The sequence below is a fragment of the Fringilla coelebs genome (genome assembly GCF_963513975.1).
Source record: "Fringilla coelebs genome assembly, chromosome: 9".
In the NCBI taxonomy this organism is placed as follows: domain Eukaryota; kingdom Metazoa; phylum Chordata; class Aves; order Passeriformes; family Fringillidae; genus Fringilla; species Fringilla coelebs.
In genome coordinates, this window is record NC_140067.1 from 14061508 (window position 1) to 14089189 (window position 27682).

Sequence of the window (27682 nt, forward strand, 5' to 3'; positions counted from 1 at the left end):
GTGCACACTGGCACCACAGTCCCCAACAGGATAAATTTAGCCTTTGCTGAGTTACACTGGTGTAGCTAGCTTGTTTCGGGTACTCAGAGTACCTGAAACTTCCTTGATACAAAATTAGTTCAGGTAACTCACAACTACTCTGTAGCATAGAGTGAACACATCTAAAATACAAATACCCACAGACCAACAGAAAGGAATTGAAAGTTTAAAAATAAAGTGATACAGGAAGTTCCCCAACTTTGATTTTTTTTTTTTTTTAATGCCACTATGGTGAAGTTAAATATTTTTTCATTAAATACAGATTTAGGTATATTTCTCCTTTTGCATTGAAAACTAATAGCATCAGCATAATTAATGTTTAAAAGAGGAAATATAATTTCTATTTTTCATTTCTACTATGAGCTTACATAATACTCTTGGGCAGATACTTTTTCTTTAAGTGGCTAAAACACTAATGGAAAAAACAGAGCTTCTTTTGAGCCACGCGCCTAGGGCTAGGACCGTAGCCAAACCCTACTGGTATAATGGATACACTGTCACCAAGCTGTGTAGCCAACTACCCAACAAACACTCTGCAGAAACCACAATAGCTACAGCACTACTGCATGAGGTTCAGTGCTTCTGCAGCTTCATTGTAACGATGGGTCTTACAAATCTAGCTCAATGAAAGCCACTAAATATTCAGGAAAACTTTGTGAAAACAGAAGTAGATATTTGAATTCCTGATTCATTCATGTTGTTAAACTACTCTCCATCTCCTCTGTCTTTATGAATATTATTTCTTTGCCAATTGAGTGCCTTATCTAAGCAAAAATTATCCTATTTTTAGGCAAAAAGCAATTTCTGTGTTAGTTTAAATCCCTCTCCAGATTATCATATGCATCCTGTTACATGTTAGAGATCTGCTGTTAAACTTACTCAAGGGTTTCAATATACACACTCCCTACTCACTGAATACAGCTTCAAGCTATTCCTGATATATTGATACGATTTTTTGACTGGAAGTATATCAGTTCTATATGCTTTATCTTTTTAATGCATAACTGGGTGGATTACAAACACTTAATATTATGAAGTGGGATACTTCAGCATTGTTTATAGGTTCTGGGGCTCACTAAAACTTTCAAAAAAAGAATTCAGCTCTGTTCTTTCCCTGCAAGGTCCTATTCAGAAAGGGCTTAGGAACATCATTAAGTAGCCTGTGGGATCAAGGCCTATTCCATTACAATAGCCCTATTTTTCAGCACATGGGCTGTCCACTATCATAAATAACCACTTTTTCACTGTGCTGCTCTATCCTTTAGCTTTTGCTGTCCTTATCAGGAGGTCTGAGAAATAAACAGCGAATTATTGTTCTTCTGAGTACTATTTTAGCTCACAAATGTGGTCAGTCTGTGCTCTTGATTTCAGAGTGCTTTCTGTACAAAAGAATCAATGGTGTTGAACAAAACATAGCTCACTAAAGGCACAACCTTCAGTCTAATAAAGCAGATTCCACTGCCTAAATTTCAAAATCCTCTGACTTTTCACATATGAAACGTTAGTGGATATATATGGATGAGAATGACTCTTGGCCCATGGATCAGTTCATGAACTTTTTAAATACAATCAACAAATGTGCTACAAAAGACAATATTGCCTAGATGGATCCGTCCCCTTCCCACTCATCCCGTGCACCTTCTCCCCCATTTACTGTATTCAATTTGTAACCACACTTATCCTTCACACAAGGAGCTCTCATCTAAGAGACCCTTCACAACCATCTCTTAAGATCTAGTTGGCCCTACCAGTTGGCACTTCTATTGTTACATTTTTCTTTTCTGTGTTCTTGTTATTATCCTTGAAAATTATGTTCATGCCTGCCTTTTCTTCTCAATTACATTCCTCTTTCCATCTGTTCCATTTTTCTGTGTTCCTACACTTTCTTTGCTGAGTTTTCTTCTTTCATAGTACACATGTTATGTATTACACTGCTCCCTTTCACCTTTCTGCATGTGAAAACCACATGGTCCTGTGATCCAGAGTGCCTGGATATGGCCTGAAAAAAGAACTCCTGAAGTGCATTACCTCCTGAATAGTATTTCCCTCTCAAAGTAAGGTAGATTTGTTCTTTCACTTTATTCCAAACAACTTGCATAACATGGAAATCAGTACAACAACAAACATGGAAGTAAAAGAAAAAAAGTCTACTCTCTACCAATTCTCAATATAGTTTCATTATCTCTCAATGACAGTTGAACAGTAGAGTCAGTAATGGGAATAGAAAAGATGGCATGCAGCAGTAAACAAGAGAATTAGTGTTTCTACACATGCAAATTTGAAGACAGACCAAGAGCTGTAGGAAACAAAATCCTGCATTCTACAGAAAGAACCTGCTCAAGCACACATCCCAACTGACTTAGGATTTCACCAGCAATCTCACACATATCACTTTGATTTTTATAAAGTATGAATACTAAGTATTGAGTTGTGAAGGCCAGTATTGAGGAAAAAACCCAACTGGATTAAGCCCTGCTGTATCTACTGATATTAAGTGAAGTCACAACATAGATGTTTGTGCCAGAGTTATAATGTAAGAGAAATTATTCCCATCTTATCTATATGTGCAATCTCAGCACTGAGGAACTTTAAACTGTGTTTTGAACTCAGAATTCAGTAGGTTGAGAGAGGTATCATCAGACTGTATTTGAAAGAATGAGTGCATAATGACAAGAGCCTTTTGTCCATTTTCCATATTTTTTAAAAAAGATCACAGAACTGCAGCAATACACAGAGGTAGCACTGTGTACAAGTTGACTGAGTGTTTCCCAGACCTCTCCAAACAGCTGTTTGCCTCCATGTGCTATCTCTGGTTTTACTTTCAGTCTGAGAGGGGCAGTGAAAAGTGCTTGTGCAGCACCACTGACACAGGGGAGCTCTAGTCCACACGGAGGACATGGAGACACCACAGCAATGCACACAGTATTTGCATCATAATAGTTACATACATTCTACGTGTTATGTGTTCTAGTTACAGAATGGAAAAGGAAAGAGAAAGAAATTGAAAGAGAGAGAAAGAGAGAGAGAGAAGATATCACATCAATCACATTCATATGAAAACAAGTTCTGTTCTGTTAGCAGTTAAGTTGTGTAAGTCAGGTTGAGGGCCAAAAGATTAGCTCTATTAATAACTGATTTACAAACTAATTTAGATTAAAATAAAATATTGACATATAGTTACCCTCAAACCTTTCCTAACTAGGTTATCAGATCATTATTTAGTATTGTTTTCTTACAAGTCTTACTCACAGATTTCAGCTAGGATAATTCCTCAGAACCCAGTTATTCCACTAGAGTGAGGAGAATTTGTAATTAGACAAATGAGCCTCACTGACTAATTTCTTATATAAACAGTAAGATGCTTCATATTTTTTAAATTTGAGATACACAAAAATATAGCCATTAATTATTTTAAACAAGTACTAGCACAGAATTGGTCAGGTTGGAAGGGACTTCAGTGGGTCCTCAGGTCCAGTGTCCCAGATGAAGCAGGGCTATCCTACAGCACATTGCACAGGACAGTCCAGATGCACTATCCAGCCACATACAGTTCTTTTATTCTGTTCTACTGTTATGGGATACACACGTGGGTGTAGTATGCATTAGATTTATTGTACAATAATTCAAGACTCACCCACATTCTTCAGTGTTTAGACAGAGAAGTGAACCCACTGTAATACCCCACTGAAGTCAATTGGAGAAATAAAGTAGGCCACTCCAATGCTACAGATCCAGGACCAAAGCTAAAGTTATTAAAGAACTTTGAAAAATATTCTTGGTCCCTTCCAGTTTCTTAGCAAGTATAAACAGGCCTCAAAAGCAATAGTTCTGTATATTATTGCATTAAATGCCACAGCTGGAAAACTTCTTAATATTAAAAGAAATATTACTTAGTCATGTTTCTTGCCAGAAAATCCTTTCTGCATATCTCCCCCATTCCTGGAAAATGGTTGATTCTCTGAGGAAGTAGAAAAAAAAAAGGAATATTAATTGAAACTTCTTCGTTTTTCTTGCATACCTAATTACAGTCATTTAAAACATTCGACTGCATGCTTAGGCAAACACAAGTACCGTTAAATCTAAATTATTTAAGATAATATCTTACACTACCTATTCTTAACAATGCTAAAGATGCTGCAAGTTGTATTCTCTTCCATCCATATAAGTGCCCATTGATTTAATTTCATACATGAGACTATCATACTTTTATTCACAAAGCTATGTAGAAACAAAGAATGCAAACACAAGATAATGGTAAAAAAAACAAAATATTTATTCACAGGGCTGTGGAGAGAGAGCTCTGTTTCTTAACTTACTGCTTCAAAGCTTATGAGAAACTTATAAATGATGTTTTGTATCTTCTTTACATTGATCATTCACAACACTCAACTGGCAGAAAAAGCATGAAAGAACAGCCCCAAATATTTATACACCAGATCCCAAGTGGAAAGAACAAATAATTCTGGAAAAGAGAATAGGATTTTAAGCTATGCAGTGGTACAGCCTTAATGCAGCCTGTCTGGTTGTGGTTTGTGTGGGGCTTTTTTCCCCCTCCACACAAACGGAACTGAGCAGTTACTGACAATTACTGAACATTTCAGAGCAATGCAGTTTATGGAAACATGTCAAAAATCTTAACTACCACTGCACCTGATAGTTCTGCAGCTCAGCAATCTTCTCTTGCTGCACAGCACAATCACTCCAGATCAGATTTGCTGTTTCATCCTCATCACGCGTTTTCACAAATCCCATCTCTTGTATTACTATACGCACTGTGGAGAAATCACACTCAGGGACTATTTTGAACCTCTAAAATAGATTCATTTTCAATATTTAAAAAATCAATTAAGATTTTAAATACTTCCAATATAGAACCCTTTGTCAGAGAACAATGTTAGCATGGCAAGCTATTTATCTTGTAATATTTCCACCAGTCTATTGCAAACCTGCCCTTACAATGTTTCAGCACCTTATAGTGAGGCAGGAATCAGCACAACCACTGATGGGAACTGAAAAGAGCTTCAAGGTATTCCCCAATCATTCAGCAACAATTCCTCTTGTCCAGCAGTTACATTTAATCTTGGTTATGCCATAAGTTAACTTTAAAACAGTGATAACTATAAGTGTCACTGCAGACAGGGACAAAAATGCCTCCTTAGAGAAGGTACAGTGTTGCAAAAGCAAATGCATGCATTATTTCAATTTTTAAAAAATCTGATTACATGCCATGCATAACTCTGATTCTAGGAAAAAAATATTTTAGCAATAAACATGAAAATACAAAACCTTAACAGATTTTACTGAGAAGCCTCTGTATAACAATTAGAGTATTTAACATTGAATTTACACTGCTTATCTTTCAAGGCTTTAATAAACTTCCAAACACATACATAACATGTATTTAGAAGGCTCTTCCACAGCTTTCTTGATTACTTAAGTTTTTACAAGGTAACAAGTGGGAATCAATATCAGTAACAAATGGGGATTAATAGATGCACAATATCCAAAGCTATGAATTAAATGTTACAAGAAAACCCCAGGTTTCTTATAAAAGAAACTCCTTCAGAAATGTCTCACTGTCAGCTTGATACAGAGTCCATTAATTCACTCCATTAATCAGTAACTCTCTCACATCACAGGCTATTAGGATGAAAACAAAATATGCAGCTTCCTACCAATTTCATATTTTGTGCCAGCAATATTGGCAGTGATGACTCCATTCTTCTTCTTCTTTCTGACTTTTCTTTTAATTGTGCTCTGATAGGGTAGTTCCGAACTCAAAGTCAGAGGAGCAGTTCCTTGGTTATCTTTGAAAAATAATGTTGTAACTATTAACATTTTTATATCTCAAATGACATATACAAATTAACTAAAAATACAAACAGTACTCCATCACAATTTCTAAGTACAAGCATACTGAATAATTCATAGGGTATATTAAAAATCCAAGACTAGCATACCTCCCTCATTAGGAAAGGATGGCATTATAACCTAGGATAGTGCAGAAATAAAGTTCAAATTCTGTTCCAACTTCTCAGTAAACAGTGAAACTGTCAAAGCCAAATTACTTAAAACTTCAGTCATGCCATTTCAGTCTCTGGCTGTAGGAAAAATTAGTTCTGGAATGGATAGATACCTGTGTTAAAAAACAAGAGAGACTTTGTCATAGACAAATCCTGAAAAAAAAAAGTAAATAGCAGGCAACTAAATATGAAAACACTTTTAATTGCATGTATAAAGAATTGCTTATTTTAGAAGATTGATCAAGCTATTGTATTGTAAATACAAAACTTTGTTCATTGCAGTTCAATTATTTTCTTTCTGGAAAAATCATTTTGCAGTGATAATTTTCAAAATGAAATTATATTACCTCTTTTTCTGATTTTTATTTGGGTATGGGACATTTTGGACATGAAAATGGGTAACACCGAATTCAATCAATAATGCCACTTTCTATCTCCATAAAGCTCAATGAATCTAGACTTTTATATTTTAAACCATATTTTAAGTAAAGAATTAAAATCAGACACACTGTGTGATAGGTTTGCAGTACCAAATGGGAAATAACTGAAATCACAGTAACAATCTGTTTCCTCTTTTTTACTTTTCACAATTTTTTTTTTTTTAAAGCAATTGTCCAATAACCATGTGGTAACGTGGGTGCAGTTTAATGACTACTTCATGACACAACAGATATGATTTGAAGACATTTTGGGTTGACAAACATTTAAATTTTCAGTTTTTAAAGTGAACATTTATTTGCATAAAATGCTATTTTTTACATCTACAGTCATACAAAATTCCCTTTTCTTTTTTTTCCCTCATGAATACAGCCCTACATGAAAAATCACACATATTAAGAAGTTTTTTAGGCCCAGCTTAAGCACATAGGAACAATGGGTTAAAATATTAGGGAAAAAACCTTGGGAATACATCACTTCTAAACACACTGCTACATGACTTCGGACATGCAGCACTATTATACCAAAGTCTGCAAGGAAATAAATGCTGTCTTTGGCAGGCTGCCTCAAACAAATCTACAAGCTTTCAAAACATATATAATATGTTACTGATTTTTAAAAGCTTTCATTTATTTTCTGCAGTTATATGTGTAGTTAAAGTTCCTCACACTAGCTTTAGATCAGTTTATATTGCTGCTTTTGGTGATTGCAAGACTTATTTAAAATAGCTTATAGAGAGCAGAAGGGATTTCTTCTACTATAAATAGCAGAAAATTACAGCAAAGTCAAATTCAGCCATAATTTATGATGCGAAATATATGTGATCATAAGACTGGACAAGATGTGCATTAACGAAATTACAAAAACATTACTTACAAATCCATATTTTTTCTTTTTCTGTGCATGTGCACACACAACAGAGGAGAGATGCGTGTTCTGGACAAGTCACCCACCTTTTAAGAAACTACAAAAGCAGATATTTTGAGCTCCAGTATCTAACTTCCTTTCAAGACAGACATTTACCCTTAACAGCCCAGTAATGCAAAAGCAAAAAAAGAACACATTATGGTTCTTTTACCATCGTCACAAATATACCAGGAGTCAAATTCTGCTTTGTAACAAGACAAATCTCCCTCATGTCCATTTAGTGCCCCTGAGTATTTATCCACAAAGAACAGGAGATGTTTTATACACAGATACAATGTCAGACAGCACAGCAGTAACACCCAGCCATTTTGAAGTTTGAATGTTTTGGATGACATTATCTGAGAAGGTGGCCTGAAAGTCCTTGGGCCCACTGGCATACTAAAATTAGACACAGACTTGGGAAAGCAAAGCATTTGTCCTCCTTCAAACCACTGTGAAGGAAAAGCAGTGCTGGGCACAGTGACTCACTGGCTATTGCATGTTATCTGTTTCTCAGGCTAAGAATACCACCAGAGTACAAGACATGTTTAGTTCCTGGGAATAATACTGAAGTATGTCTGTTAGCCAATTAAGGACTTCTATGAATGTACAAAAATGCATGGCAGTTGTTTCTTCGCTGTACTGACTAAAAACTTCTAATAAAATTGGAAGGATGTTAAGAGAACTAACATTGCCCTGTGAGAAACACCAGCCCTTTACTAACACAGAATGATTTACAACCTATGATATGCTAATAAAAAGCGAGCAGCTCATAGAACTTTCATTCATCTTAGAATCACAGAAAATTATCTGCCCAAAGTTACTGTAACACACTGTGTTCTGAAGGTGGACCATAAAATTCCAAACTGCACCTCACTGCTGAATTACTGCTTTTCTTTAGATGGACACTATTCTTTTCTTCTCAAAAGTATACTCTTTAGGGTCTAAATAGCATGGACCAACACTCAAAGTCTGTGACCAGTCAAGTTTTAAACACACATACATGAGTTGATGGTAAAGATTTATGGCTACCTTTAGAGTATTCTAAGGACAAAGAGTAGTTGAGCCATATGGAAAACAAAGTAATGGGACTGTACTCTGTACTCAGACTTACTTTAGGATTTTAACTTTTCAAAAGCACCACTCCATATCAATAAATATTTGTATTCTGACCTAAGCTTGTATGTAATAATTAAAAATTGATTTACAACTCCTTGACTTCTCTTCAGTAGTCCATCTTCAACCAAGCGTTTCACTGAATACCAAAGCACCAGCAGTTCTAAACCATTACTTTTCCAAATATTTTACATAGGATGCAGTCCTTCTCTTTGTTCCCTTCCAAAGGCCAAATAAGGTCCAGTGAAATGGGACAGTCTCAGCATTTTTTCCCACCATGTCAAGTGACAGATCAAGAGTCATGACATGACATGTCAAGAGACACTGCATCTCATCTAGGGGGATACATTCCCCAGAGCAGTGAATTGCTGCTGTGAATTGCAGGCTAAGCCATGGGAGAAGTAGACTTGCCCCTGTTTAGACTTCCCTGCTTTGTGCATCCCCAGTAAAGTAGCATGAGATGCTCCAATTCTGCAGCAAGAAAACCTAGCACCACCCTGCTGAGGAAGCTGCAACCTTCCCAGATAAACTGCAACTGTTCCTCTAATTGCCCTTAGACAACCAACTCTCTAAGCAGAGGAATGGATCACTTGGGAGAGACAGGAGTACACCTCTCAGCAAGGTGTACAATGAAGCAAGACATGAAGGGCTGCTGCTGAGGGGAGGGAGCTGGAAGGAGGAGAGCTCACTCGGACAGGCAACATCAGCAGTGTACAGGCCCTGGCAGCTACAAGCTCCTATAGCTCTTTTTTTATTCTATACAACAGAAATCATCCCAAAGTTACTTCATTCTCTGACCCAGGTCTTTCCCAGGCATCTTCTTATAGCTCACATCTTCTGATTTGTTAGTATTGCCAAGCCCTACTCCCAAGTCAGAGCACAGCTGAAGGTAAAGACTTGCAGCACAGACTGCTCTGCGGGCAGCCTTTGCCAGTTACAGGCCAAAGCTGATTGCAGGACTCACCCAGATCACACACAGTAACAGCAGCAGCATCGTCAGGTAACGACTACATCAAATTCTGAGTCAGTTCTCATACCTGGGACAAGTTTTTGCTTATAAAATAAGCATAACCTATAACCCACGTTCAGGTACAATTATGCAGAGGCACATCTCGCACATAATCTACCTGAGAGAGCTGTTTCCAAGAGATTGCTTTTAATAACATAGGAGAAAGCATTCTATTTTCAAACTGGGGCTTTTGGAGCAAGTCAGCTGTCAGAAACCTCTGAATTCACACTCAAGCAGAAAAGGATTGCAGTTCCTGCTGCATATGCCATTTTCCTCCTGAAATCCTCATACAAATAAATTAGTGAAGGTTTGTTGCTCAACCATAGAGATTCAAGGGTAGCTGAACAAAAATGGTTAACATATAAATGGAGAAAGACTTGTGAAGAAGAAATTAAAGTATCTTCATCAGGTTAGCACACTCTTATATAAACAAGCACTTTGACTAAAAGTGCTCCACAGAGAAAAAGAAAAGATGAGATGTTATCTTTACAGCTGCCTGGCAAAGGTGTGAGAGTAGGAGAGATACATTTCTGTCCTAGAAAGGCACACAAGACAAAAAAGAAAAAAGTAAAAGAAAAAAAAAGAAGAAAAAAGGATCTTTTTTCCTCCAGGGACAGGAGAGGCAGGATACTCTTGCTGGAGAGGGAAGTGTTGCACATGGACAGAGAACATAGCAGATGCTCAAGTCCATTTAAAGGAACAGTGCCTTGGTAAAGAGGAGGGGACAGTGGAAAGAAGTGGTTTCATAGTTAATAAAATTATTCTTTCACAAGCTGTAATATATTCTAGAAACTCAAAAATTAATAGTATTTCATGCTGTTACACAAATTAGGTGCATCATAAATTAGTAAATTGAGCTGAAAAATACTCTTCTGGCCTAGATTATATGCAGGTATTTTTTAACAAATCCCTCTCTAATTTCTTTGGTTTTTTTCCTCCAGACTACTCACAAGTGACCTCTGCCTTTCATGAACCTTCACTTCATGTCTTGATGCAGTCTGGAAAGTTTTTAATCTCTAAATAGTAATTGTATGTCATTAGACCCCGCCCCGTTTTTTTTTACCCCAACAGTAAGTATCCCAGAAAAAGGTCTGATTAATCAGATCAAAAAAGAGCAAGGAGAGTCAAATTCAAACTGAAAGTAAGGTAGTGCAATTTGAGAATCTATTCCAAACAAGTGAAGGAGATTCTTCAACCTAGTTTGGATCATACCAGTAACTTTGAAACCACAACTGTGCACCCTAAAAAAGAGACTAGATTGCATATACACATTTAAAAATTATTTAATCTGATATTTTAGTCTCTGAGAATGGTAGAATCACCTGCTACAAAATACTCTATGTTCCACACATCACTCAGTGTACTGTTTATAATGAGAACTTCCTTCCTTCTAAGCAATTGTGATACTACTGGTGCCCAGCTTGAAAAGCTCCATGGGTTTAACTTCACATACATGAACAGAAAACAAGACTTCAGGTCATAAACCATGGTACATATGACAAGACCTCTCAAAGACAGCTAACATCCTACATACCTAGGTGAAAGGCTACAAAAATGGATTGTCAGGGTAATTTCCTGAATTCTTTGGGTACAGATAAGTACTCACTCATCAACAGTGAGCTGGAATATTTTAGAACTAGCAGACTGCTTTCCTCTGAGCCCATTAGTGCAATTTACTCAGTGCTGTCACAAGTGTCTGCAAAAGCAGAGGAGCTGGAAGGAAACACACAAAGCTCCTGACATAAGGAGCTTTCACAGTGAAATGGAGACACACTGGAGACAATTACAGGACTGGGCAGGTGACCATAGGGATGGAAGGACAACACCACAGTGCTGCAATCCCCACTCTTCATTTAGCTGGAAAATCAAATTAACAAAAATTTCACAGAACCAGCTAAAAGAAAGATGTGAACATAGTCTTCAGAGCATTGACCTAGCAAACATCTGAGCTCTGGGATTTTTCAATCTAACATTTAAATCAATTACCCTTAGATCTTAGAGTGTGGAAGTCTGGACACACCATAGGGAACGGTGTGCTATTTATTAAAGTTATGCAAACCTATAATATACTGTTGATCTGGAATTAAGATATAAAATTCAGATTCAAAATGAGATAATAGAGAAAAATGTCTTTTTCAGGACCCTGCTCAGCAAGATAATAACAATTTTCAGCAATGAAGCTGCAGAACTAAAAGCCTCCTACCCTTTCATGATTTTTTAATATTTGGCCTTATAAAATGTACATTGAAGTGTTCCTCCTACAAACAAGCATAGCGACCAGTTTTATTGCTACATGTTCAAAGAACAATTTGGTGGCAAGTTCTCTCTTACAGAGAAATTCTATATGCAAAAAGTAGTCTACATTTTGAGGCTTGATATGTCAAAGTGACAAGCTTGTTTTTAAAAGGCTATCTGTCAGCTGGCTTAAAGTTGCACGTAATTAGGGCTTGGTTCAAAATATTCTGAAGTCACATGAAGTCTATTAATTTAAACATTCTTCATTCCCACCATCAGAGAGATGAGATGTTTATTCAGCAGTTCTTTAAGACAAAGAGAATGTACAGAGTTCTCAGGTGTTTGATTTGCTAAATGGACAGGTACAAGCTACAAAGGAATCCAAACAGCATGATTTACACCACTTTTTTCAAATCATGCAGTCCTGTAAAACAACTGTCTGAAGTAGTTTATCCAAAAGGCCAGCATTTCCATTTCCCTAAGCCACCAAACCAAATGACCAAGCCAAGCTACAGTGCATTATTTTAAATGCCAGGAGTCCAGCCAGGAAAAGACCCTTCAGTGCCAGCTCCAAGGCTCAGCAGCACGCAGTGGCACAGAGCCCCAGGAGCTTTGCAGTGTTAGTTCACAGATTTTACTTTGGTCTTCCCCTGACTTAGCACTTCACAGCTTTGGATTGAATTTTTTTATTGTTTAATAACACAAAACATCTAAGAAATGGTAAGTATAGAGTGCCTGATTCAGAAAACAGGAAATGGATTAGAAGCTGTTAAAATGGTGGAAGTTTCACATCAAAGTTTCACAGGCATTAATCACTTCCTACTCACAAAATACAGAGATCACAACTGAGCATAGAAGCAATTTTTTTCAATTTCAGTGTTGTCTTGAAGTAATATTGCTTCTTTTTTCATTCATCCATTTTCCAAACTGAAACTTCAAAACACTGGCCAAATTTAAAACAATGTCAAATCTTTCAAATCTGAAGATTGATTTTCTGTTTAAAAATGACCTCCAAAGTGACTTTCATAGCAGAGCACACAATGTGACTATCTGTTAGATCATTCTCACCCTTCAAAAGCCCTCTCTAATGTGATAACATATTTCAAACTGTTAGCAAATTGAGTACTATAGAGTTTCATAGTTATGGTTTGTATATTGAACAAGGACCATCAAAGAAAGTGAGACCAAATTAGAGAAGTACAGAAAGGCCAATGGTTGAATCTTTTACTTGTTCAGTAAAACATTGAAAATATATTAATTGACAAGGTAAGATAAAAGAATCTGCATGACTTAAAAATCAATAATGCAAAAATAAAATGTAGTGAACTTTAAATAAACATTATTTAGCATTCATAATGGCAAGGAAAAATGTTGACAAAATAGCTCAAACAAGTAAGTATAACAATACTTTTATACAGTAAAATCTAAATTTCAGAAAATAGATATCTCTATCACCTGCTGCTAAAAAAAATCAGATTTCATGTTCTACTCTCTGCCAGCAAAAAGCAGAGACAATGCATAGGTCTTGTATTACTGTTCACCACTTCACTAAGTGTCAATAACATCATAAATTTGACAGCAGAACATTTCACTAACTCTGGAACATAAAGTATTCCTACCCCCTGATCACAGTGGGTTCCACTGAACACTGCTGAATGGAAGCCAATCTCTATTTATTATAGAACCATTATATACCTTTTTTTTAAGATTTCATATATATATATATATATATATATATATATATGAAATGGTTTTATATAAATATATTATACAGAACCATTCCACCTTCATTTAAAACAGCATTGGTGCGCTGTAGGCATTTCCAGCCTAGAACTGCACACATCATGAGAGCCTCAGCCACATCAGCTGCGCAAGCCACAGCTGAGTGCCTGGATACCCATGGCCACAGGAGGGCTGGAGCCCTGACACCTCAAATGAAGCATTTCCCTGAACCAAACAGCACAAGGACATTTGTTTGCTTTGTGTTGAGGACAGAGGCCAGGAAGCCACACTGACTGATGGACACACACACGCTAAGGGTGACACTGCGGTGAGACAGCCACTGCCTCCAATGGATGAAGCAGAGATGACAGCATTCCATAATGATCCTGTGTTGTAGTAACATTGAGGTGGGACATCAGCATTGTGGGTTTGGTAGAGGGAGAGGTAAACAAGAGAGTTAGAAGAGGAATTTGAGTTGTGGCACCGGCAGGAACATCTCTGCTCTTCTTTTGACTTCGCAGTGTGCCATCTATGCTCTTGATTACAGCACGTCAACACACACCAACAGCTACCACACGGTGCTTCAAATTGTGTACACCACACACTAATCACTGCTGGAATTATACAACTCCTTTCTTTTTCAATCATTCACTTCTCAAAAGATTTATTTCTCTAGTAAGAGCTAGAGGCCTTAGGGATCGACAAGATAGGACAATTTAACATTTCACATATATCAGCAGAGCTGTCTTAGCATAAAAAGCACTGATCCTTTAATGAAGCTGATATGTTTGCAGTGATTCATTATATTATAAATAGACCTTGGGGAGAGATTTGCTAAGGATCTTGGTGAAGAAAAAAAAAGATAAAAAGATAAAAAGATATCTTTAGACCATTCCCCCTCACACATCAAATTCTCCCTCCCTTGCTTCAAGCTGGCAGCACTGACTTAGTGTGAAAACAAGCTCAAGATCAGGAACACAAGAACACTAATATGGTTAAATTCATTTCTACAGAGTTCTGTGTATCACCAGGGCCACACTTCAGTCCTGTGCTGGTCTGCATAATTTCATCTCATATTTTACAAGCCTGCAATTCATAGATTCATTTCAGCATCACTAGACATGGGCTGCAATCCTCACACACGGCCCACGACAACTCTGATTGAAGATTACATCACCCTAATTCACATGCTGCCACATAACATTGTTTTCTAGTTTAACAACAAGGATGACACTCCCACAGCAGTCTGAAATTTAAATTGGCAGACATTAGCCTGTAGTTTCAGCATCAGATGTGCAAATGTTAAGACAGTAGTCAGGTCTTGAATAAATCACAAAAAGAATCTTGCAATCACAAGAAATATTTATTCAAAGGCTTCTTGACCATGAAAGTACAAGAAAGGTGCTCTTATATGATCAACAAGTTCTTTATCACATTATCTTGACATTTTCAACTATGAAATCCGTTGCTCAGCTCCACTGGCAATACCTGTATGCTTGTATGATTGTTGGTAGATCTCTACCATTTTAATGACTGTCATATACTTCTACTCTGTAAAGAACAAGTGACAGAAATATTCACAGCTGGCCTACAATATCACTGAGACTACTGCAGCCAACACTCAGTGCTAGTAAGAGTTTGCAAACAGCTGATAAATGAACCAGAAACCCCAGCAGCTACAAAGCATTTCACAAAAACATGCTTTCCTCCCCACAGCTTAGTACTTGGGGCTCAGTGGGGTACCACTGATTTGAAAATATTTTTGCACATAAAAACAGGAGAACATCAAGCAGTTTCAAAAGGATGTGAGCCCTCAGAAGCTTCTTTAAATGAATTGACCTGATTTATAGAAATTCCCTTAAAAGGCTGGATTGGCTCCAAACCCTCTGTGTCACACTATTTTATCCATTGCAGGGGATCTAAATAGAGTGACTATCCTCATTGGCAGCAAGATGAGACTCCATTATCCTACCATAGGAATATTTTGTGCAAATGCTGGTCACCTGTAGAGAAATACAGCATGTAGTCACAAAGCCTAGAAAAATAACGTCTTAAATATTGATCCTAAATGTAATACTTTGAATACCCAAAATAAGAGAGATAAGTGAAGTGTACCAGACTTTATAGACACTAGCTTCAATTTTTACTTAAATCATGAGAATGGCCTACAAAAAGCAATTTCCTGGGATTTGCTTGAACTCATAGGATCAGGATAATGTATTTTCTGAATAAGTACAGCATTACTGAGGTAACCCTGTAGTATTCAGTAGTTTATTTACTGAGTAAACATGCACCACCTCTGAGCTGCAGAGCTCCTACTGACAATAGCACCACAGATTTTTAAAATAGTTTAAAATAGTTCCTAAACCTGAGGAGAAAACTGCCCTAAGCATGACTATTGCCTCCATTGCTTTAACCACAGCCAAAGCAGTGTTCCAGGTTTGGAACAATATCACAGTTAGTCCTGTCCTCATCCATCCTGGTCAAGTCCCAAAAAGTTACACTTAAAAGTAAGAGGTTCTGGCACGAGTGTATTACTTTTTTTTCTTCCTTTTTTTTTTTTACATTTTAAAAAAAGTGTTGGGTAAGATTAAGAGCTACACTTGAAAAGTATTCTGAAATAAAAGTCCTCAACTAGAGGCTGGAGAAGTGAGATATTCCATTCATTTAGCAAGGCTCAATTTTATTTTCCATTGCTTTAATCTTATATTTCTTAAAGGTGCATTCATAATGAAAAAGAAATGCATAAACTTACACAGTCAAATACATGATGGCTGCAAAGCTAACTGCTTTTCATGCTTTTCAAATATTCAAAAGAAACAAATACATTAATTTCTTATTATGTTATAGCAACATACATCACTGCCAGCCAAAATAAAACATGACTGGGAACGGAGCCACATACTTTTTTTTTTAATCATATTATCCTAGGGAGAAAATTATGAAGTTTTTTCTTTTGTACTTCTGACTCTCTCAGGCATATGATACCCTTCATACTATAGAAGAATATATGTAGCCAGAGAATAGCATCTTTGCCTTATAACCACAGATAAGGAAAAAGGAAATGCACCAAACTGAATCAAAGGTATTTTAAATCCAAAGGTATGGAAAAGGTACAACACATCTAATAACTAAAACAATAAATCTTTCAGAAAAAGTTTCATGCAAAGTTTCAATACAAATGAGTATGGAGACAATCACAACTGACATAAAAAATAGGAAAATATAGGATAATAAAGTGGCATTCATAGTTGGCCATTGTTGCAGGGCTCTGATATTACTTCACAAATATGAAATTTCTTCCCAATTTTTTTAGCTCCTTTGATTGCTCAAAGGAAGAAAAAGCTTTCTTTGGGAAATTTCCTAGTCCCATCATTCTGAAAATATGTACAAAAATGTCAAAATTTTTCTCAAGTCTATATAATGTAAATGAGATCAAGCCTACAGGATTTTCTCTGTAACCCAGTGAAGTAAATATAGATATTTCTATTGACTTTTGAAACTTTATATCATGATGTTTCAGTTCCAGGACAGACCTGCTGATGACACAATTCAGAATTATAATTAAGACTCTGGTCTCATCCACATCAAAACTAGAATCCATTTAAATCGAACTTTTCATCACAGTAGAAATTACATCTCAAACTTACTGAGTTGCCTCCAAATTTCTTTCTTTCTTGGCAAAGATTACAAGCTTCAAGTATCACTTTCAGAATTGCTTGTCTGTCTAGAGGTAGGACTTCATATTCCACAGCTCATGCAGGATTCGCATGTTTAGAAACAGGGATTACTGTGATATACAGAAACACTGCCACAGAAAATGGTTCATGCTGCTCTCCACAAGTACATTTTGTCCAATTAACAGCTCACAATTTACTGCATTCGGTAGATGCTCCTGAATCCAGTTCTCTTTTATAAGGAAAGACAAACTGCAAGCTCAAGGATGGATGAGGAAAAGCCAAAAAAATATAGAAAAGGAACCAGAATTTTGGAAAAAGAACTCATTGCAAAATATATGTGATGGACAGAATGCATGAGCATTCAAACTGAAGGCAACGGATTTCAATTAACATAGCCTGCAGTAGAGTCATAGTGAAAAAAACCACAAACAAACCGAACCTTTGCAGCAGCATGTGCCAGGGTGATATACCAAATTCTTCTGCATGCAATTATGATAGTGCAAAACATTTATTTATCATGGATTTTGCTGACAAGATTACATACTGCAGAATACACAGTCATACCAAGACCTCCCACTGATATTGAAACAGATTTTAAATAATTCTGCAGTAGAAGTAGCAAAATGAAATCACTTACCGTTAGTATTGCATTGCTGGAACTATCTGAGGAGTCAGCTCTCTGGAAACAGGTTTTTCTATCAATAATTGACAGCTGATACAGTTTCAGGCAGTAATACACCAGGGAAAGACCGGCTGCAGCAGCAGCTCCTTCCCATTTAGCCTATCTCTAGCACTTTTTAGATCTCTTTCTTAACCCTTTCTAGGTATTTTCTCCCTATGTTTTGGGTGGCAAGACAAAGGCACGATATATGCTATAGGAAAAGAATGCATTATTTCCCACTTTACTTAGTGACAAGAGTTGTGGGAAGAAAGTCAGTAGGATTTAGTCATAACAATAAGCTAAAAAGAAGTACAATCTAAAACCAGAAAATGACTCAGTGACTGGGAAGAGATATAACAGGGGTATGAGCTACTGTAACCAGGACAATGGTTTCTCCAAACATAGAATTAAGAGGTCAAGATCACAATAACACAAGACACTGGTACAGAAGGCTAAAGAAGTTAGTAATTTGCAATAAGAAAAAAGATTCTCATTCTCTTCTAGGCTTGGACCAATGAGATCTGAGCTTTGGGATCAAACCTACCTGGTTTCAGTGAAGCCAGCATTACAACCTTATAGATCAATTTTTAAACCAAATGAAATATTAAGTGTAGTAATGGAGAGAGAAAAGGTATATCCTTTACTGGAATAGCTGTTTCTGCAGTATTCTGAAACTATTCGTACTCCTCAAATGAGGTTGTTTCCTTTTACAATGTCAATTTATACCAATAAGAAATTGTTTTCTGACATCACTTCAAAAGATGGCTTTTCTTTGTCATATTATTCTTTTACATTAGGAAAAGATTGCTCTGATTTGACAGCTCAGTACACTTTAATGGACAGTGGGCCACAAAGGATAGCTGACAATAAAAGGTTTGGAAAGTTCCTTTGTTCAAATGGATTACTCTTCCCCCACAGAAAAAATAAACAAACCACAGGCACCAAAAAAGAACAACCATGGAAGAAAACTGGAGATACCAAGTGCACTCATTGTTTTGCATTAGTTTTATAGGAGTCAGGCCCATCAGATGTGCCAGACAAGACTGCACCACTAGTGCCATACCTATCCTACAAGGATATGATGCCTTAAGTTTTAGCTTTTATATTATCCAGATTCTGTGCTGCATTAGTATATAACTCTGAACTTCATATAAAGGGTTTGCAAGTTCTTCTCACAAGTTCTTTATTTAGTTAAATAAAACAATCCTTTTCCAGCCCAAAAGGTATAAACAATTGAGAAGAGCAATCTGACAGGATGAGACTTCATAACCTAAAGCTATAATTTGGACAATTAACCCCAATATGTAAATGGAAAAAAACTTATAAAAGTGTGAAAATGTGTGATCTGTTGTTGCACTTGGGTGTGGCCTTGGCCAGGCTCTTGTACTGCCCAAGGTGTATCCTTTGAAGGCTTTTTAAATAAATACCTACTTTATTCCTTTAACACTGTCTAGCCTCTGTTCTAGGCAGCCTCTCAAGGCACCAGATGAAGTACTACAATAGATTCTAGTGAGATGGGAAGGGATATATTCACATAAACTGTTGGCAGTCCTACTAGTCCAAATGCCAGCCTTTAGAAATCAAATGCAGGGAGAACGCAGCTGGGGAGCAGAGTGTGCAAAGGCTGCAGTGTATGTCAAAGACATTTCTCCTTACTTCCTACCCTCTTAATTTGCAAATGATAGGAGCAGAAGCTCTCTCTGAAAAACAGAGAACGTCTCTCACTTGCCCATTCAAGAGAAGGATTAAGGCCCCTACTTCAGTCATGACTGGCCAGGTACATCTTCCAGAACTGAAGAAATTACTCAAGGACTTCAAAACAATAGGAAATTATAGGAGAAAACTTAGTGCAGCAATTTCATGTGCAAGAATAGAACAGGGAGTGAAATCTGGACATCTCTCCTGAAGTCTCTTCCCACAGATGACTTTTCCCCATGGCTCCTTATACTGCCTTGGTTACAGGTGTCATACATCCAGCTGCTGTAGAAACTCAGCTTCAACTGTACTGTTGATCTGTTATCCTCAAACAACTGGAACTGTATTATGTATGTATATTCCATGACTGAGACTTTTTATTTACCAATGAAACTAAATTGTGTGTTGACTATCAGTGTAAGACTTTCCCAAACACACATTCACAAGTATAGATCTTTTTTATTTTCATTTCTAATAAATTTTATTTCATTTTCCCATAAAATATCAAAGACTTGCTTCCTGTATGTGCTTGTATTCCTGAGTGTTGCTTTTGGCAAAAAGGCCAAAACGTCCTCTCAATTTCTCTTCATACCTAGAGGCAACAGAACAAAGTAATATACAGGCTTTTTTAGTTGACTGCTCAGGGTCATTAACTGCATAATTTCTCAACTGGTGTCCAGACTTTTAAATCTAACTCTGTGTTGTTCCCTTACTTGTCTTCTATTTCTGCACTTGTGGATGCTGCTCTGGGTCAATATTTGTCACTGTCTAAGCTGAGTTGCCAACTAAGCGCCACGCTGCCACTTGCTCCCTTTGCCACCACCTCAATCTCCCAGCATGGGTGAGAGAATCAGAATCAAAGTAAGAAAAGTCATGGCTTGAGATAAAGACAGTTTTATGGGGAAAGCAAGAGCTGCATGCACAGGAAAAGTAAACAAGGAATTCATGAACCACTTCCCATGGGCAGGCAGGCATTGAACCATCCCCAGGAAACCACGGCTGCATCATGAGTAACAGTTCTTTGAGAAGACAAAAAGACACCACTCCAAACATCCCCCCCTTCCTCCTTCTTCACCCCTCTTTATTTGCCAAGCATGACTGTCATATGTTCTGGGACACCCCTTAGGTGGGCTGGGATCTGCCATCCCAGCTGTGTCCCCTCTCAATTTCCCATGCATCCCCAGTCTCCTTGCCAGCATGGCAGTACAAGAAGCAGACAAGGCCTTGGCTCAATGTCAGCCCTGCTCAGCAATAACAAAAACATCTCTTATCAACACAATTTTCAGCACAAATGCAAAATATAGCCCCCAACTATGCACTGTGAAGAAAATTAACATTTTCCAGGCCAAAACCAGCACAATATCCTACAAGACTCCCAACTCTATGGATTTGAAACAGCACCGATTCCTGTATCGCCATACTTTATTTTATTCACTGCAGATCTCCTTTCCATCCTCAGAACCATTATTTTCAGTAAATGCTCCCATTTTTTAAGTGGCACAAAATGTACCAAACTCATGTTGTCAGTTCATTCCTGCTCATTTTTAGGAAAAAAAATCTTTTTATTCAAATTAATGCTTAATTGTTAATGCTCACTAGTAATTTATAGTCTTTCAAAGACTTCAAGTTGACATAAAAAGTTAGGATAATATTATATCCCTCTAAAAGCCCCATAAAATACAATGTAATTCAAAGGGTAGTTGTTTCTGGGTGAGTGAATTGCACATCTTTGAGATTTCTTTCGCCAATAATTCACATAAAGTGTTTTTGCGTGTTTCTCCCACCTTCCACAGCACCAAGATAAGCTTGGAAGGATAAAACACCATTACAAATTCACAGAAATTTCATGTTCAATGAACACTAAACACTTGACAAACACCCACAAAAGCATAGAAAGCACAGTCTTCTATCACATAGCTCTATTCTATATTTTTCAAAAGAAGTTCACTCTGACCAAGCACATAAGAGTGATTTCCCCAACAAATCACACAATATTCTGTCCTGTCAGCCCACTTCTTTTTTGTGGTCATAATCAGTATCAAGATCTTTGCCTCTTCACCTGCAACAATTCAGTATTAAGCATCTGATTTCATTTTCTCATGCTATATTCCAGTGCTTCCACTGCACCCTATAGGGATATAACTGTGTTGCTTTTCAAGTGCTAAAAATAAAACAAACACATGTCAACCCAAGGACAAAGTTGAAAGGAAACATACTTTAATGTAACCAAAGAAGAATATATTTAGCATTTTGCTACTAAGCAAGGATGAAAATAAACATGTCAACACATTGCTGTGTCTAACTGTGAAACCCACACCCTACTCAACTCTTTCTGCAGCATTTATTATATATGAAAAGTGGATTTAGTCTTCATTTTTTTATTCTGAAGAGTGACTGTTAGTACTCTGTTACTACTCCTGGCCACAAAGGGCTCCTGAACTGCAGTGTAAAGCACTTCCATCCTTTTAGGCAGTCTGTTTTTCTATCAATTAACAGTAATGTAGCCATCTAAGGTGCATTTGGACAGTAGCACATATTAAACTTCAATCTGGAATCCTTCCAAAACCAAATACAAGCATCAGTGGGAAGTGGCCTGACACTCACTCCACTACAGAAAGTAAAAAGTGATCCCTAAATCAGAATATTTTCTTTTGTCTTTTTTTCACTATTGCTAATTTGGGCTCTCTGTAAAGCAGTACTGTTTCTCTGTCCCCAGAAATGAATGTTCATAAAACCCCCGTGTGATTATACTTTTTCATACTGCCTTTTAAATAATATGGATCCATATTTTGACATTTTCAATTATCTGAACTTTAATTTTTAACGCTGGGAAAATAAATAGTACAATTGTATACAGCGGTCTTCATTTTGGAGATCCTGTATGTATTCTGATTAAAACTGATATTGAAAGCAAGAACCATTATGTCTGTTTTACTTAACCTTTCAAAACACAAAGCCAAAAATTTATTCTAATACATTAGAGTTTGTTTTCAGGCATATGGAATTCAATGTTGGTAAATGGGTATAAACTAACATGGTAGAATTGTGAAACTATATTGTACAGTTATATTAACACTTCAGTGAGAAGGCAAGGAGGAAAACTGGGAAATGCTCTTAGCACAAAGCTGTTATTTAACCCCTACAGAATCTGTAGGTTCTTGCCTTCACTGCCATGAACAAGAGGATTCAGTAGACTGGGGCACTATGGGATCTCCTGGTGTGAAAGATTCTGGCTCCAAGGAGTTGCAATGCTGGAAAAGGAACATCTGCTCTAATGCCCACCATGTTCCAAGGCTGACTCCTTCAGAATGTCACCTTTTTTCCTCACATATCCACACAATTTCAAATTATTCTTTTACCCACCAGTGTAGTAGACATCAACAAATTCCATTCTAAATTTAAAAATACATTAGTATTTTAAATATTAATGTTAAAAAGTTGACTGGTTCTGGTAAGCTTTCCAGGAAGCTCATAATGTCTGCAAAAGGAATAGTTGCAAAGTATCATTCTGGCAGGACTTTAGGTAAGCATTAATGGACCTCTAAAGAGCTCCTCGTGCTTAATAAGGGCCATTTGACTTCCATCAGTAGGACTCAAATGGCCCCAATTAACTTCTAGGTATGTAAAAAATAAAAATTAATCGAGGGCTAAGTGTTCTGAAGTTCACAAGGGAAAAACAAATCCAGCTAATATGCTCCAATATGAATGCTGTGGTACTTACAGTGAGATTTCTTAGCTTTGACAGTTTGTATGCACCTTTCCAAATAAAATGAACTCCTTTCAAGCAAATCCAAACTATTCCTTTCCCACTCAGATCATTGTAGAGTCACTGTGTCAGCTATGGATGATGGAAATACCTCATCAAAGAAAAAGACTGGCAAGCATTCATCTTTTATGTCAGGGACTGGTACAAGGCCTATCAAAAAAATTCAGTGTCATCATGATTTAGGATTGCCCCAAAAGCCACAGCACTTCAAGGCAGTAATAACACTTGGAATTTTCTGAAGATTTGTGGAAACATATCGAAGTGAGAAATTAACATTGTTGGTTTCTACAAGATATCTTCACACTGACAAAATCGTAGCACAAAATTTGAAAAACTTCAGTAACTCATATCAGAAAATTATCTTGTAACATGCTGCCATGTGCATTTTTTAAGACAGGTGCATAGGAAAAGTAGATGCAGGGTAGCTTGGAAGATGTTAGCCATTTCCCTATTTCAGACATTAAGATTTCATTTCAATTTCTTGTTTCCTAAGGATTTACATACTTAGATTAATGTGTTCTCAATTAGTATGAGACATCTGCAAGTAGCTAGTAAATGCAAAAATACTCCTTTACACAACACTAAAATATAGGCAAGGAAAAAATGGGAAAAAAAAGCACAGAACATTATAAAATGTGGATGTACAAGAAATTTGCCATATGCATCCTACAGAGACTTTAAAAATTTTTAATAAATATCCACAGATGGAGATTCAAAATCAAGAAATCATACTTCAGTCATTCTTGATGTTGACAATTCAGAGTGAGCACATTCAGCAGTCAGCATCAGTGTGCCACTTTTCACCTTCAAAATTCTATTTATGGCCTTCATAACCAACATACAGCATTAGAAACAACTTAGAGAAAAATCCGAACTATACAAAAAACTGCAAGATGGCTTTGTGTCTAACTGCTTCTTTGTCAGTTAATCTCCCAGTTCTTTAGAATTGTCCACAACTAAATCTATGCTGCCAATTTACCACTACCAGCTTTGGAAGAACATGGGAACAAATTTTATTTTGATTGCAAACCTAAGCTTCAGATTACTAAAATGACTGCTAGATTACTGGAATAATTACCTAATAACTGCTGACAGGCTTGATCTCCCAGCCTCTTGTAATACTCCCAAAGTGCTGGGTAGATCCCCTTGGAAATATGTGGAATGCATCCAAACTATAAGAAATCTAGAATAGGGGAATTTTTCTAAAGAAAATAAATAAATAAATAAATATGACAACTATTTTTCTATACTTTCTTGCATAGTATGGTGAATACCTGCAGGTAAAAACATATTTTGTCATTATAAAAGAAGTCACATATTCTGTAATAAATAGCTCATGTAGTTTTCTGAAGATTTGTAACCTTTTTCTCCAGAGAATCTTGTTTCAGAAGTAATAGCTCCATATGTCATCACAGACATTATATTTTCTCACCACACAGGAAAACCCATGGCGTAATACCTGCTTCTCTATTTTTTTTTTTGTTTGAACTGTCATTAGTTCAAACAAGAACATGTCTTATTTCTACTAAAACCCCCATCGCAGCACTTAAAACAGGGGTAAAAGCTTCTACAGATGCCAAGTCACTGTATATTTTGAGATACTCTGCAGTATTTGGGGGGACAACCAATTCCCACGGAGCAAAGTACTTTTAATAATTTGTGTGTGAAAAGAACCAGCATGATTTCTCTGAACATTATTTAGATAGGTACTAACACACTGGTTAATTAATGAGAGATTTAGACAGAAAAGTATACTGAACTAGGGGTGGGTGGCATGTGTGTGTTCTGTTGGTTTAGAATGGGTTTAAGAAGGAATAAAGTCTAATTTTGGTACTCAAACTGCAAATACATAAGAAAGGCACAAAAGCGATCAATACTGAGACCTTAAGTCAGTTTCACAGAATTCAGCAGTACGTTCAAATTCCAGCATCAATTGCTTTTCCCTTTTGCCTACAATTATGTGTGGTTTCAGCAGCAGAAATTCAAAAAGATCCCACAGATTATGGGCTTCCAGCTAAACACAGAAAGCACAGGAAGATATTTGACTTGCATCTCCAGAGATTTAACTTGTTCTACATTTCAGACTCCACAGGGTACCACTGCCAAAAGACGATCCCATTTTAACCTTAACCGCTTCTGAGGAGACCTGAGCGTACATGCGATACGACCCGCACAGACGATGGGCTTCGCATGCAGAAATTGGGGGGAGAGGGGCGAGAAGAGGAAATGAATACCTTTAATCCTGGAACGCCTCTCGGTTCCCTGTTCCTCACACTGCGACACGCGCAGTCATCCTCCCTCCCAGCGCGAGGGCTGCCCGCTGCATTGAGGAAACTTCCCGAGGGGCCGCTGCCCGCGCTCCCGCCGCACCTGCCCGCGGCCCCGGGCGGACAGCGCTGCTCCGCGTGCCCCGGGGCACCGGAGAAGCGGCGGGGGTGCCGGCACTTCCCCGCGCTCCCGCCCCGCAGCATCGCCCCGAGCCGGCGACGGATCCCGCTCCGGCAGCCGCCGGTCGCCCAGCACCCCGCAGCCTCCCGGCCGGACACGACTTCCCTTCCCCGCCGACGATGCTGAATCACGGCGGGCCGCTCCGCCGCCTCTCCGCGGGGGTGGCAGCCGGTCCCCCGCCGCCGCAGGAGGAGGAGGTGTCGCGCCCCGCCGGCCCCTCACCCTGACCTCACCTGCCGGGGCTGTCGGGGCGCGGGCGGGAGGTCCTGCAGCGCTCCGGTGCTCGCGGGCGGCGCGTGCTGCGCCTCACGGGCGGCGCGATCCCGGGCGGGGCGATCCCGGGCGGCAGCATCCGCGCCGGGCACGGGCGGGAGGAGGAGCGGGAGGTTACGGCGGGGAGCCGGGACAAACCATTCCCTGCGAGGGGGCACCGCCGGCGGTCGGGCGGCCGGGCGGGGCGGGGAGCGCGGGGCCTCCCACACAGGTACGTGCGAGTTTGCGCCTGAGGGGCGTCGGGCGGCGTCCGCGGAGCGGGGCGGGCGGCGCGGCGGCCAGGGGCAGCGCTGTCGGTCCGCCAGCGTCCCCCCCCCCGGCTCACGGTGGAGCGGCCCGCGCTGTCTCGCTGTCTCGCTGCCCGAGGACGCGAGCGGACCCGGCGGCCACGCGGGCAGCGCCCGGAGCGGCCCGCGGCCGCCGGGAGGAGCGAGGCGGGCCGCGCCGCCCTCAAGGCTGGCTGCGGCCGTCTCCGTTCTGCCGCGCCGAGCCGCCGGAGCCGAGGCCGGCTCCGGCTGCTGGGAAGCGCCTTAGGAATCCTGCGGAGCGCTCCCCGGCCGCTGAGCCCCGCGGGCGCCCCGAGCTTGCCCCGCGGTGAGGCGCGGGCAGCCCCCCCGAGCGCCCGCGGGGCCCGGCGGCGCGTGGGGCCGGGGCGGGTGGAGGCGCCCGTGGGCCCGGAGCCGCCGGCGGTTCCCCGCGCACAGCCCGGCACCTGCCCGATCCACAGAGCCGTGCCCCCTGCCCGCGGCTCCAAACAGGTTTTTTTCCCTCTTCCCCTTTGGAACCGTAGCCAAATGTTTTCCTCCCGTGTGCTCAATCGCTGTTTGCCACTCTGAAAGAGCCATTTCGGCCTTTTTCCTGAAACACTTTGCATCCTCACGTAAAGGCATGTGACCTAATCAGATAAATGCAATAAAGATTGAAAAAATAGAGAAACGCTTGTCAAACAAATTTTTTTAGGAATTTTTAGAGGAATAAAAAGTTTTACAAAAAAGGAATACTTACAGAATAAATCATAAAACCCCAACTGAAATTTAGTCAATTATCTCAGTAGGTTATGTATCCTCTGTGTTTATCAAGGTTAGGAGCCCAATTCACAAGCAGTGGAAGTCACCATGGCATTTGACTTTGTCTGCATTATGTTTGCTATGGAAGTAGCAATAATCTTTTATCTACTTCTGGCTTATTAAATCATGATGTTACGTTGTTCATACTATTTCATTCTTACATCACACATTCCTCACTACTACATACCTTTAAAATCAATTCCAGTCTAGTCTTTTCTGCACAATCTCCTGGCTAAAATAAGGCCTTCCTTGAGAATGTCTACAACTACCTCTTCAAGGCAGTTAGAAATAAATATATTCAGTAGGCTTATTTTCAGGTTTTCTATGTTTTGGTCAGAAAGAACTGGAACAAAGTTGATAATGTTAAATGAAAATGAAAATTTAATTGCAACTTGATCAGCGTTCAGTTTTTTTAGCATCTTTTGAAGTAAGCTGATACTTTCATAGGAACAGATTGTGGGCTTCTTGCAAATGCTAAAATTATTGTTAAGGACAGAAAAACACATGAAAAATCCTTTAGGAAATCCTAGAGAGATATTAGACTGTTTTCTCATGTGTGGTATCAATTTGTACCTTGTAAAGTTGAGAATTTACTTTTTACAGA

General features: G+C 38.8%; 1 protein-coding gene across 5 annotated transcripts in view; it reads right to left on the reverse strand.

The window, feature by feature from the left end:
* Positions 1–26198, reverse strand: part of TTLL7 (tubulin tyrosine ligase like 7) — a 64303-nt gene extending 38105 nt beyond the window's left edge. For 3 of the 5 annotated variants that reach the window (XR_014616382.1, XM_084211370.1, XM_084211368.1), the window contains exons 1-5: positions 25972–26198; positions 6000–6175; positions 5715–5846; positions 4690–4811; positions 3930–3997 (exon numbers count right to left, since the gene is read on the reverse strand). Coding sequence is in view for 4 of the 5 variants with exons in the window: in XM_084211370.1 (XP_084067496.1) it covers positions 3930–3997; positions 4690–4811; positions 5715–5846; positions 6000–6024 (347 nt within the window). In the remaining variant the exon portion in view is untranslated. Of the gene's footprint in view, positions 1–3929; positions 3998–4689; positions 4812–5714; positions 5847–5999; positions 6176–7376; positions 7465–25971 lie in introns of all 5 variants that reach the window. The other 2 variants (XM_084211369.1, XM_084211371.1) reach the window with 2 other exon arrangements.
* Positions 26199–27682: the final 1484 nt, after the last annotated feature.